This window comes from Phaethon aethereus (genome assembly GCF_964289735.1).
Source record: "Phaethon aethereus genome assembly, chromosome: 12".
In the NCBI taxonomy this organism is placed as follows: Eukaryota; Metazoa; Chordata; class Aves; order Phaethontiformes; family Phaethontidae; genus Phaethon; species Phaethon aethereus.
In genome coordinates, this window is record NC_138588.1 from 10,711,843 (window position 1) to 10,726,051 (window position 14,209).

At 42.9% G+C, this 14,209-nt stretch overlaps 1 protein-coding gene across 1 annotated transcript; it reads left to right on the plus strand.

The window, feature by feature from the left end:
* Window positions 1-212: 212 nt before the first annotated feature.
* LOC309408975 (lamin-B3-like) lies at window positions 213-12,639 on the plus strand (the record flags this gene model as incomplete). The annotated part of the gene is made up of 11 exons (XM_082005009.1): window positions 213-1,219; window positions 5,678-5,834; window positions 6,808-6,933; window positions 7,853-8,023; window positions 8,906-9,031; window positions 9,149-9,369; window positions 10,058-10,283; window positions 11,173-11,280; window positions 12,143-12,259; window positions 12,359-12,466; window positions 12,598-12,639. The coding sequence occupies exons 1-11, from the start codon at window positions 852-854 to the stop codon at window positions 12,637-12,639; spliced, it is 1,770 nt and encodes a 589-aa protein (XP_081861135.1). The 5' UTR covers window positions 213-851.
* Between the last annotated feature and the right edge of the window lie 1,570 nt (window positions 12,640-14,209).

Here is a 14,209-nt window from a genome sequence, read left to right on the forward strand (position 1 = left end):
AACAGTCATGTTAATGTTCAGAGATTTTTATGTTCATACTGAATGAGATCTGCACAGCACCTGCTCTTCAAAATGTAAGTGAAAAAGAAAAGGGTACATTAATTAGCCACCGGAGAAAATTGACAACTATCACAGTACAGGTCACTACTAAAGAAGTGCTGAAACAGCCTTCTTTTCGAACAATGATTTTTATAAAATGTAATTAGCGTTTGCCTTGATGCAGGTTCCCTTTCCCCCTCCGTTCTTCCTCCTGCTCACACATCAGCTTTCGACAGAAGCACTGTAGCGCTGGGATGGCTGACAGCCACCACAGCCTAACCTGAAAGCTAAAAACGCCCACAAACGACGAAACAAAAAAGCAGGGACTAGCTTATTTTCGTCAGCTGAACAAATTGCAAAAAAAACCCCAGACAGAATAGGCGGAGCACTGCCACGGCAGCATGCTGGAGTGTAAGCATCACTACAGCTGTCACGCATCTTCCTAAACCTGGGATTTTTTTTTCACCCCGGCCCCTTGCACTGGCTGGTGAGAACGCCGGGCTGCGGTAGGTTTTTCCTGCCAGCTCCTCCCCCGCCCTCTCCGGGCAGCACCATTGGACTGATCTGATGAGCTGCAGCAAGGCACATGTGAAAAATAAAGAGGGGGAAAAAAAAAAAAAGGACAAAGTCTCTTCAGCAGGGAGCGGTCGGGGGGGCAGAGAGGGAGCAGCCCTAGCCCTTTAAGCTGCCCACCCTCGCCGGCAGGCCGCGGCGGCAGCTGGCGGCTATTTATACGCGGGCGGCGGCGGGCGCTGGGTGTCTTGCGCGGGGCGGTCCCCGTAGCGGTGCCTGGGCCCGGGCCGGAGGCTGCCATGGCTACAGCTCCCACTTCCACGCCGGCGAGCGGGAGCCGCTCCCTCAGCCGCGCCGCTGCCACCTCGCCGCTGAGCCCGATGCGGCTGAGCCGGCTGCAGGAGAAGGAGGAGCTGCAGCAGCTCAATGACCGCTTGGCCGTCTACATCGAGCGGGTGCGGGCGCTGGAGGCCGACAAGGTGGTGCTGCAGCAGCGGCTGGCCGAGCAGGAGGCGAACAGCGACCGGGAGCTGAGCGGCCTGCGGCTCTGCTACGAGGCGGAGCTGGCTGACGCCCGCCGGTCGCTGGACGACGTCGCTAGGGAGCGGGCCGCGCTGCAAATGGAGCTGGGCAAGATCAGCGAGGAGCACCGGCAGCTGCACAGCAGGTCGGTGCCCCGGCCCTCCTGGCGCGGCTGCCTGGCCCCCGCAGGCCGGCCTGCCGGCGGAGCCGCCCCGGCGCCGCCGCCTCTTCGGGGCTCTTGGTGGCTGAGGGGAAGGGGGTGTTGCTGGTCGGCAGCCGCGTGTTGGGAGGCAGCGCTCAGTGCCCGAGGGTTTCCGGACACTTGACACCCCAAAGGTATGGTGGCCCTGTGAGGTCGGAGTGCCATGGGTTACGAGAAATCCCCGTGCCTGCTCTGAAGAGGTGCTGAAGGGGCACTGCTGCGAGTGCCTCCCGCCGTCCTGCTGCTGGGCCACCGAAGCACCGCCCTGCGATGGGCAGGGCGCTCCCCCAGAATTTGGGCTGTCGGGTGGCCTTACAGGGATAGTGTTGTATGAATGGGTGGCGGGCTGGGTTTGGCACCGCACCTGTGTATATAAACATGCAAGAAGCTGCTATGCTGGAGAGCATCTAGGAGGTTGTGGGGGTAAGGGGTCTCTGTATGGAGTCAACCCAGCATTTTTGGGGAGCTTTTTAGGTCAGACATTGCCTAGAGGAGAATACATAGAGAAGGTGGTCCTGGAAGCAGTATAGCTTACCTGGTCCAGGCTCGTACTGCACAGAAATTGTCCTAGTGGCTTTTTAGATCTTGATTTTCATGCTGCTAGGATGAACTGCCTGCTCTTTCAGGCTTGACTTCCTTGCAAGCTGTGTTTATCCTGAGCTGGAATCATCTTCTTGTCTAGTCTCACCAAGCCTGGAACAAAGGGGTGGCCCAATGTAAGTGCAATCAAATCCCCCTGAAGGAGGGAAGAAGGTGGGTAGTGAAGGGGAGGGAACAAGTGTTCAATCCCAACAAGCTTCCTTAATGGACATATACAGTGGACTAGCATTGCTAGTTACTTTAATGCCCATTGTACTGCTAAATCAGTAACAGACTTGCAATAATTTGGGTGTCCACAGGCCCCCTAAATCTTGTTATAAACTTGTATCATAGCAACTTTAGGCACCAGCTTTTTCTTTTAACACTTGTAAGGAGCAAATACTGCCCTCTCAGAGGCTCAGTAGGATTTAAGTAGCTCTTCTACTTGGGAATAAAAGATGTTTTTACTCTAAGCTTCTGTTTTCAGCTGCTTAGAAGTTCTTGGGCTTGTCTCATTCATGCTGGGTTTTGGCTCGAAGATCTGTTTCATAAATCTAACCAGCCACTTGGGTGGACAGTGAGGAGAGGGGTAGTGCCAGCTCTAAAACTTCTCTGCTGCTCTTTGTGTTTGTTTAACTCTGTGACTTTGTTTATAAAGCTTTAAGCTTGGCAGGTACACAGCCCTCTGGACTGATTTTTTTTTTTCTTTGAAGTAACTAGGTCTTAGAAGTGGTTAAGTTTACAACCCATGGGAAAGGATACATAGTATATGCTGCTTTCTGAAAGGACTAGACTGAAGTCCTAGTATTGAGTGCTTTGTATTTGGGCTGCCTAACTGCAAATGTCTCAGATGACTTGGAAAAAACTACTTTGAGGGTATCGTGCCTTTTATATATACACCCTTTAAATAACCTGGAAAGCTTATAGGATGGAATGTCACCAGATAAGAGCCAATGGTTAATGCTGCTGTGAAGTTATTAATGCTGGTAAAGAGACTTAAAGCTTTGACAACAATGAAGTGTACTTGCATTTACACTCTTTCCTACTACTTAAGCAGTGGTAACTGGAAGTAGGCCAAAGACATTTGGGGAGGAGGAGTTGTGGATAAGCATATCGGTTGGTTGAACTCAGAGCCTGAGGAAGGTCAAAGCAACTATAGTAATGCAGCAGAGAAAGACAAGACCAGTTTCTTTCCGCACCAGTGAGCGTAAATGTGCATTTTGCTACTGAACCTGACATATGTGGTGTAGCAAGCTGAAGCTGTAAAAATGAACTCTGCATGTGCTGTTAATGTCTTCTAGTCTTGACAAACTGGACTCTGTTTCAAATGTACCTGAACTCTTTTGGTAAAACTATTTAAATTTGCCAGGTCAAGCATATGTGACACCCTGATTTACAAGGAATGTGATTGGCACTGCCTCAAAGTTATTGCTTGCAATTGATAGTCAATAAGCCACGCTTAGTTCTGGAATGGTTGGTATGTGGAATGTTGTAGAGGACTGTAACTGTCACTGCCTGCTGCGTAGTAATGTAAAGTGGTGTTCTGAACCCCAAACTTGGTTTAAAAGGGTAGTAAATGTTCTTGTTAAAGCCAGACTTGTTAAATTGCGGTTCTCAAAGATGAAAATACTCACTTTGGGGTTCTCTGACAATATTTGTTGGGAAGGAGTATAGGAAACCTTAACCTGGTTTCAGAGGTCTGCATCAGGGAAGTGGACCATCAAACCACAGAGGTAAAACACAGATACTAAAGAAATTTCAGTCTTATACACACTTTGATTGCAGAATGAGATTTATATTACCGTAGGGTGAAGCAGTCGATATTATTAAGTAATATTATTGATGTACTTGTTAACATCATAACTAATACTCACAGTAAGTGGTGGCAGAGATCCTGAAAGGAAGGTGGCTAATTAATACCTAGAAAAGAAACCTATAAATACTAAACTACAACATGTTATCTTGTTTTTCATTGTTACCCCAGTAGAGTTGGTTTTTTCCCTAGTGTCTGAGCAAAGAATAAATAACCTCTGCTAGCAAAATATTTTGTTTTGTCATGGTCATGAAGTATGAGGACACAATCAACAAATACCTCAATAGCAGGGCAAGAAAAGGCCTTGAGCAAGAACCTGGTGTAGCACATGCCCCAGGCCTGTGCTGCAACCAACTATACCTGCATCCCTTCCAGCAGATGTTTGCCTAATCCTTCTTTAAATTCCAGATGATGGAGATTCCAGAATATTCCCCTGGGGAATGTGCTTCAGTGTTGAACTATGGTTAGTTTCCTTTTCCTAACATCTAACCCAAATATTCCTCCCTGCAATTTAAGCCTGCAACTTCCTGTCTTTGCCACAACAGCCATGGAAAACAGATTCCCTTCCTCTGTGCAGTTGTCTTTCATGTATGTAAAGACTGTTATGTCTCCTGTCACTTTTCTCTTCTCTAGACTAAACAACCCTTAGTTTTTTCCAATCTTTCCTTGCAGTGCAAGCTTTCTAGAGCTGATCACTCCTGCAGAATGACTTTGGATTCTCTCCAACTGGTCTGCTCAGTTATCAACTGGAAAACTCATTGCATGAATTATCACAACTTAGCCACTTGGCAGAACAGATTTTGCTAAAATAAATTAGACACTTTACTTTTTGCAATCTCAAATCTGAATTTTGAGCAGGAAGTCAGACTCTGGACAGTGGTCAGGCAACTGCAAGGACTTTAGAAGCTAGAGATGTCTGGGAAATTATCACCCCTTTCTGACAGGAACTTGCTGTGGGCCCAGCAGTTCTCTAGTGTGGTGCCAGGTAGAACTGGTAACTTTAGCCATGTCGGCCACCCAGGTGGTACCTGAGGGCTCTGTACCTGGGTATTTGTGCGAGGAAATGGCCCCCTTCTGAAAGCAAAGCTTCTCTTGTCCCGTGGTGTCTCTCAGCCATGGTGCGAAGGAGGGAAGCATGTGTGACCCTTCCTGAGGGAGAAGAGTCCCTTGCAAGGGTGCTGTGGGGGCTCGCTGCCCTGTGATGGGGCTGCAGGAGGCAAAGCTCCAGCTGGGAGGCTCGCCAGGGCTGGGCCATGGCCTCCTGGGGACAGAACTCCTGTGCTGTGGGCAGGAATGACCCCAGGGGCTGTGGGGAGGAGGAATAACAGCCTCTGGCAGCCAGAGCTGTGTTCGGCCCCTGCCTGCAGAGGGGGGGGTGCTTTGCCCCCAGGTGTGACTGGCATTGCCTGCTGCCCTACCTCAGGCCTCGAGCTGCTCGCACCCAGCCTGGCTGCCTCGAGGTGCTGCGGGGCCTCCCCGGAGGCGGCAGCGGTCTCCATGGCTGCTCCCTCTTGGTGAGGGGAGTGTGGGGCTTGGGGCCACAGCAGTGCTGCATTTTAAAGGCCAATAGACACTTTGCCAGGAAGCTGGTGGCAGCTGCCTTTGTTGAAAGGAGGTGTCTGTGTAAGCAGCTCGTTCAGTGGTGGCAGGTTGCAGTGGTCTGGTGAATGTTGGCTTTGAGTGTGACTAGTCCCTCCCTGTGGAGACAGCGGCCTGTGCTGTCCCTTCCCTCTCCGGTTGGTAATGCTGTGGAAAATACCTGACTTGTGTAGGATTTGGACAAAACGAGATGGAAACTGGGTCAGAAGTATTTCTGGTTAAACAAATTATACTTGTCTGAGGGGCCTGTCCGGTTTGTTTTACAGCGTACCCTGTGCTCTCACTGCAAGTGTTAACTAACCTCTCTTCTGTTTCAGTTCTGCCACAGACCCCTGTGAAGGTAAACACATTAAAAACAAACCTTCTCACTCCCCAGCTGCAACTTATGAGTGTAAAACTTTCACTTGTAGGAATTCAAAAAAAGAATCTGACTTAAAGCTGGCACATGTGCATATGAAGGACCTTGATGTTCAGCTGAAAGCGAAGGAAGCTGATTTAGCAAAAGCTTTGGAAGAAAACCGAAGTTTGAAGAATGACCTTTGTGAAATAAAGGATCAAGTAGTCACTGTAAGACTTGTTCCTGGAATTTCAACTTTGCTTTTGTTACTGAAGCTTTTGCTTGTTTTTCCTCCAACTAGTTACTGAGATTTAAAAGCAGGGAAAGACTGTTGGCTATGGCAATAACAGGTGGCCAAAGATTTTGGCAATCTTGCTGAAAGCAAATGCTACTGATAGTTGGTCTGTTAAAACTTCTACCTGTTGTAGGAACCTGTAATTCCAGTCTATGACCACAGCATGTAATGTTTCTTGTTCTAAGGACAAAGCAAGTTGAAATGTGTTGTACTACTATAGCTGCTGTAGCATTCTCTAGTGTGTTAGCAAAGGGAGCATTTGATGGACCCTGCTTCACTATGCTTAAATCTAGGTAGAATAAATAAGTTCTAACTACTTTTTTGTAAGATCTTGTGCTACTAAAATGAACTGAGTTCTATTAATGCCTTTCTAAGCATAGCTTTTGTATGTTCATGCTTTAATGTGATCATTGAATAGGCTAATTTCAAATCTTTAGGATGAAGACTTTAATGATACAAGTTTGGTTTTTTTAAGCAGCACACTCCAACACTAGAAGTGTATAATAGTTTGTCAGCATAGTTAGGCTATATTTGGAGGATTTAACTTGTTAAACATCAAACAAACTACATTGGAAGTTAGGGAGAAGTTTGAATACTTAGTGTTGTGAAGGGAGGAATGTATATGGATGGTACAATTGATTCATCAGAAGTCTACTCTGAGGAGTCAAACTTAGCTGGTGGAATTAAGGGCTGCTCTATATTTTGCCTTGTGGGAAATCTGGTCTATACAACAACCAATTATTTCTGTTGCTAATATGCTGGACCTCACTGAAATAAGAACTTAAACAGAGTAACCAGTGTGTTTTGATTGCAGTGGGATGAAGTTGAATGGCCTGTAATAAGTTGACTGTCTTAGTTTGGAAAAATGACCTCTTAATTTTGATTACCCTGATGTCTGTCTTTTCTAGATGAGGCTGTCACTGGAAGATACCAAAAAGCACCTCCACAGTGAAGTATTGAGGAGGGTGGAGCTGGAAAATAATTTGAAAACTTCACAGGAACAAATGACATTCCAGAAGCGCCTTCATGATGATGTATGTTTTAGCTTATTAACAAGGATTTTTTTAGGTGTTCATGATCCTTGGATACACTTAAAAGCAGTGTTAAGGTGTGCTTTATCCTTAAAAAGGTAACTAGCTGAGTCAGTCTATGACAGTACACCAGCCAATAAAATCCACCTAACTAGGAAGACTTCAGGAAAGTACACAACCTCATGTTAACTGGCGTAGTACCAATAGGTATCTCTAACGTGAGAATTTTCTTAGGCTGCACTTCTGAAGGTAACTACAATCCTGATATACTACTCTTTGTAACTGTCAATGTATATATTACAGCTAAAGTTAAATGATTCCAGATGACTACTAGAAGCTTAAAATAATCAAAGAAGTTAAATCTTCTCTAATGAGCAACTTATGTTCCCTACTTCCTTAACACTTATCAAAGGTCGTGTAACCTTTGTGTGAGAAATCAGTACCTAGAACTAAAAAACATGTGAATGTAAACCAACTTCTTTCTGACTGGAAGAGATCTCTGAGTGTGTGGTTTAAGTGATAGAGAATTCCAATTTTTCTAACCAATTGCTATTACTTTTTTGAATAAAACAAGAATAGGTGAAGTAACAGTGCCTAAAGAAGCTGAAGTGTACATGCATGTGTTAAGCAGAGAAATTCATCTAGTTCAAAGGATTAGTCTTCAAATGAAATATAACTACTGCATTTATTAGTTTAAGCAGTGTTGGCAGTGAGGCAGCAAAACAACACAGTGCAGCTAGCAAGGTGGAAGTACCTCACCTAATGGATGAATATCTGAGATCTGAATAAAGATGAATTACTGTGCACTCAATGATAAATCTGCTTTGATATTGAATGACTTGTTAAGCTGGTACAGTAAGTCCAGTCTCAAATCAAACTGTATGGGTTTGCTTGTTCTCTGAGAAATTTCTTCTTCTCCTAGGAGCTCAAGGAGACCAAAAGAGTCCATGAGAGCAAGCTAGCAGAAATAGAATCTGTCTATCAGAAAGAATTTGAGAGTAAGCTCTTAGATGCTCTGCAGGGGCTCAGAAAACAACATGAAGAACAAATTCAAGGATACAAAGAGGAGCTGGAACGAACATTCAATACAAAAGTAAGTCTGTGAAAGATGACAGTAAAACAAAGCTCAAGTTCTCTGCACCTTGATACAATTAAAGTCACACTAGCATAAATAGCTGACTGATGGAGCCCTTCCATTTAATGCAGAGCTGCTTGGCATAAGTTGTTATGAAATTTCAAAGCAGTGTCAAATTTGACAGTAGAGCTTCTAGGAACACCTGGTCCCAAAACAAAACTGGTTCAAGCATGAATACTGTTCCTTTGGAGTGATTAGGAATGGCTAATGTAATAAAGTTGATTGTAATTCAGACTTCCTGGTTGTTCTGGCTTTCTCTACTTCAACTTTCATAGCAACTCAGTGAATTTCTTTGGATGCTTCTGTCCCGGTTTCCAATGGAAATTGTGTCAGTGCCTCTTGTAGGAGCATGGCTCTACTTTATCATTTCTTGGAACATCTCAAGATTGGATTGCTCTACAAATAGCTCAGTGCTGCTTGTAGTGATGCAGGAATTGTTTAGTGCTAGAACTGGGGAAGAGCAATAGTTTGATAAGCACACCTAATACCCTGTAGCCCCATGCTTTGAGAAGCAGCTTCTAAACATATTCTCCATTGTTATTCTGGAGAATCAGTTTACTTAATATCTATACAAGGTCTTCGTGCATCTGTAACTGAAATATTCTAATCCAGCAATTTTCAGTACCTGATTATTGCTGTCCTTTTCTGATGCAAATGTCAAATTTGTGTAAACCTCCCTGAAAAGCAATGAAAAACTTTCTGACCTGGGCTTTATTGGTATTCTGCACACTTAAGTAAAACATAACTACTTCCAGATGTAACAGCTGGAAATCACTTGGTTTTTCTTATTTAAAATACATGGTCATAAGCAACTTATTACTAATGGTGACTTATCTGTAGATGGAGAATGCCCAGCTCTCTGCAGCAAGAAATAGTGACTTTGCCAATGCTGCTCAGGAGGAACTGATGGAAATGAAGCGGAGAGTTGATACTGTGACATCTCAAGCTAATCAATATAAAAACCAGGTACTATCTTTATTTGTATAACCTTAGAATTATTTTAGATACTCAGTTCAAAATACTGGCCTCTCTAATCTTCAGTTGTGGTTTAATTGATATTTTTTTCCATCCCCTTAATTTTAGAATGTTGCTTTGGAGACCAGAATAAGGGAGCTACAGGAGATGATGGATTATGATCGCAATCTCAATCAAAAGCGCATGGCTGAAAAAGAGAAAGAAATGGCCCGAGTCCAGCAGCAGGCACAAGCACAGCTGGAAGAATATGAACATCTCTTAGATGTGAAACTGGCTCTAGATCTGGAAATAAATGCCTACAGAAAGATGCTGGAGGGAGAGGAACAGAGGTAGGCTATGACAAGATCTTCATATGAGAACTTCCTTCATCAAAGATCTCTATGCTAACCATATATTCCTCAATGTGGAGGAGGCAAGAAATAAATATGTCATTAGTGCCATAATTTAGTTCTTGAAGCATAATCTTTTGTAGATGGTATTTATATTCCACATCTACCACATGGTGTAGTAAGATAAAGTAATTTGATAAACCCAGCTGATTAAGTTCAAAGGTCCATTAGACATCCCTCAACTTTCATAAAGCTTTGTGCTATACCATAGAGGTGTCAAAGACAGTGCTAAAGTTTCATGAATGAAACTGGGAAACTGTATGAACTCCCAACTATCCAGACACTGCCTTGTGAGAACATACATGAACTCTCAATACGTGCTAAGAAGGGTCAAAAACTTAAACTACTTCCCTTAAAGATTGTGTCTGTAGAGACTTTAAAGGAATACTTGCAGTTGGGAGTCTTGTCTTATCGATGTAAGCCTGCTCTGAACTTTAGGGCTGGGGCTGTATTCCAAACTTAACAAGCTACTTAGCTACTCTCGCCAGTAAAAATAGTCTTGTATTCAGGACTTCATGGAAAGCTTGGATATAAGAAGCTGTTAGGCTTGGCTATAGTGTGAGGATATGAGTGAGGAAAAAATAAGCACATCAGATATTCAAGTGAATGTTACCTGACTCCCTTCTAGGCTAAAGCTGTCACCCAGTCCATCTTCACACAGCACTGCAACTCAAGCAACAAGTCAAGGGCAATGGTCCCTGCATGGGAGGAAAAGGAAAATGAAAGAAGCCAGAAAGAGAAGGCATAGTGCTGGATTTAAGACTGTTCAGCATGCTTCATCTTCTGGAAATATATCTATTGAAGAAATCAATACAGATGGGAATTTTGTCAGGCTTAAAAACAACTCTGATGAGGTACTTCTCTTCATTCAAGTCTGTATGGCCTTTGTTGCAGAGTACGACTGCTTGTGAACTGACTTGTAGCTCAGTGAGAGATGACAATAGGGAAGGATGGAGAGATGGGGGAAGAGTACTGCCAAAAAAAAATACAAAGTGGGGACTTCTCAGTTAACCTGGCTGCTGTCAAGAGAAGCCTAGAGACTGATTGACTGATTCTTTTTTGGTACTGCAGGTGTTTTGTTCACAGGGCTGTCTGGAAGGTTCTACAATGTGTAAATCTAATGCCTTCAGTTGTTTCTCATCAGAGCCAGGCTAGCACTATCAGAAGGGCTACTTATCCTTGATGAACTAAAGGTGCTTAGAATCTGTCATTATCCAATTTACTTATTACTTAAAAATGCTTAAAACAGCTAAAAGGTTGGATAGAGCTGACAGTATCTAATCCATGCAGAGGGTTTCCCTGATCAGTTGGATAATTCTTTGACTAGTTTAGTCTGCAAATCCAGAGCTATTAATCCTCAGAGCTTTGAAACTTGTAGCTGGTAGCTTAGCCACTTCAGCCTGAGATGCCTTAAACCTTCACAGGGCACTATGTATGTGTTATGGCCCAAGTTGGTAGATGGGTACGATGACCTTAATGTATCAGAATCTCCCTGGTAAAGAGCACCATGATCCCTCTTCAACAGAAAGCAAGAATAGGTGTGCCTAAACTTGTGGGAACAAGATGAATCCTAAGCAAGTATAGGGAGGCTTTAATGGGAACTTAAAAACTTCCTTAAAATTGATGAGATTCTTGTATGCTACAGGAGTGGGACTAAAACTGACCCTTGAGTCTGGAAAGAACTTTGCACTTGTATGATACCATGTCAGTCCATAATGCTGAAAGAAATTTCTTGTTCCACAGGATCAACCACTACATGGATGGGTGTTAAGACGACATCTTGGAAGTGTGTCAGATCTAATATACAAATTTCCTTCACGGTTCACTCTTCAGGCAGGCCAAGTAGTTACAGTAGGTAGCAGTTTTACAAAACTCACAGCTCTGTTTTTGTTAGATGGCAATAGTCACATAATATGGAAAACTAAATTGGACATTGCAAGTACCTACAGAACTAAAATCTGTATTTTATGTGGAGAGGGAGATGGGAAAAATCCTTGCAGCAACTTGATCTGAAATGTCAACTAAACTTTCTTTAAAGCTAGATTTTTGGATTGAACTTGGATCATCCCTGACTGGGATGTGCTGTTACTGTGAACAGAATCAATGTATTCTAGTTTAGTGTTCTCTATAGTCCTGTGATTTGATAAAAGTTGTGCGGAGACTTACACTGCTGCTAAAAGCTTTAGTCTACTACAGCTCAGAAATGCTGAGCTCATAGTTTATGGTACTAAGCTAAATATTATCTCTAAAAATCATACTCTAAGTATATTTAGATAGGCTCTTTGATCGCTAACTCTACACTCCATACTCTAAACTCTGTATGAGCTTGCTCAAGAGATCTGCGAGTGATCCTAGGCTAGAGGCTATCTTGTATACACGAATTGCTGCCATTAGCGTGTCTAACTATGGCTTGGCTCTGTGAATCCCAATGGTATGCATGTCCAAGCAAGGCTACCTCTGCATTGGGTAGAAGCTGTTAACAGCTTGTTCTGCACTAACTGTTTCACAGTTTTCAGTTAAAAAAAAACCCCAAAAACATTACTAACACTCTTGGTAGTCTTGAAAAGAAATAACCTGCCAGGGGTCACAGTAGTTCAATTTCTGTTACCAGACATCTTTGGTATTGGGGTACTTAATAGTTATGTATGTTAGACTGAATCCCAATCTAACTACAAATAAGATCCTTCAGAAGCTCACTCTAAATCTGTTGCAGATCTGGGGTGCGGCTGCTGGTGTAAGCCCAGGTCCTAATGATCTGGTCTGGAAGTCTCAGAAGTCTTGGGGAACTGGGGATAGTATTGGTGTTACACTCATTACAGATGATGGTGAGGTAAGTGAGGTAGTAAATAGCTTCTACTGTCCTAATACTACACTTGTTTCATGGGCTTAATTCTTGAGGGTTCTTCGTGGCAATTAAATTCTATTCTAGGAATCTGCAGAGAGGAAGATAATGCAAGTACCCAGAGGAGAAGAAAGTGGTGAGCAAGATGATGATTATGAAGAAATAAGTGGAAGTGAAATGGAATTTCCATCTCGGGTAAGCTGCCTGAAGCTTAAATAAATGCTATCAACAGTCATTCAATGGCCGTTTCTTTTCATTACTGTATGAAAATACTTTCCCAACTATTATCCATATCCTACAACTCTTAACATTTTTCTTGATGTCAGACCAAAAGAAGAAGAAAAAAGAAATGTTGTTTGGTTTCATGATAGTGGTTCCTGTGAGCATCCTTAAGCAGGTGAGATGGTGAGAATCATGCTTGTCATCTCATAGAAAACTTGCTTCATTAATAGTGCTGCAGTCTCTTGTCCCATGTAGGACGTAGCTTGCATGGCTTTGCATCAGAAGTGGAGTTGATGTTTTGCTTATTCTCCGGTATGATCAAATAGTAGCATTAATTGTTTGGTCTCTTATTACTGGTACTGAAAAATATTAGCTTTAATGTCTGTTCCATCTAAACATCTGACTATGAATAAACTTAAAAGCTGCTACCCCAAGAACAGGATGCAAACTCTAACTAGAAATACCTTATTTCTGTGGGATGAAGTGACTTATCTGACACTCCAAACAGTGTCCCTGACTTGCTTTTAAAATAATTTAGACTGAAAAAAACTAGTATTTCAATTCAAAAGTATTAAAAGTCTGAAATCAAAATTCTTGGTGTATTGATTGCCTAAGTCCATCTCAAATTGAAGCATGAGTTTGATGTATTTCTGTTACAGCTCATCTCCAGGAACTACTTTTTCTTCTTTTGCCATGCAAAATAAGTACCTCTGCCTTGCTTCTGTAGTAAATATTCCCTTCAACAGTTTCCAAGTGGAACTTCAGTACAGATGCAGGCCATACTAATGGAGCTAACATAGTTAAATAGAAAAAGTGTGGTTTGCCTTCAGTGTACTTATAATGCTTTGGCTACAACTTGCATTTCACAGGGCTTTCCCTGTGAAAGCCTCTCTAGCCTGTCCAAATGGCTTTTGATTTGACCATGTTACAACTCTGAACTTCTGCATATTAGGTGCTCCTAGTGTACTTTGATATACCAGTAGTTGAGTATCTTGCTGAAGTAGCCTAAAGCAGAACTAATACAAGGGCTTTAAATGGGTCATAACTGAACAACTATGGACTGTATATGACTAGTTGCTTTATTTTTTTACTTCAAATAGCACAAAGTCCCCTTTGCTAGTACAAACTCTGAGGCCTTCAGTGCAAGAGGATGCCTAACTAAAAACTCATTCTCTCCCTCCTGCTGACACAGCATGTTGAGTTACCACAGCTCTTCCTAAAACTGATCTTACAGTTGCAAGGAGGACTTGCATCACTAGGTCCTAAAGCCACCACTATTTCCTAGATATTTTCATAACATACACACCTGAAAACAAATACCTTTGTACTGTCTTTCTGAAGAAAACATACCTAAGAACAGGCAGTTACTGCCTGCTGCATAGTTCGTTCTTCTCTCAAACAGAAGATCCAGATTAGATATCTATTACTGTAATACTGCCTGGCTTAAAGGATGTTTATCAAAGTCTCCTGACTTAAATGCACATTCTTGTGACTTCAGTCTCCCTGAAGGAGGGAGAGACCATGTTAAATAGGCTATTGAGAAGTTCTATAATGCTATGCTGGCCTTTGGGCTCTTAATGCATGGCATATACCAAAGGGTTCAAGTAACACCAGTGGAAGCTTTAGGCTTATGAAGAGACTGATACAAGCTTATGTTCAAAGTAGGGCCTTTCCTTAACTATTTTTTAAAGACTCTTTACTTGAATTGACTAATAA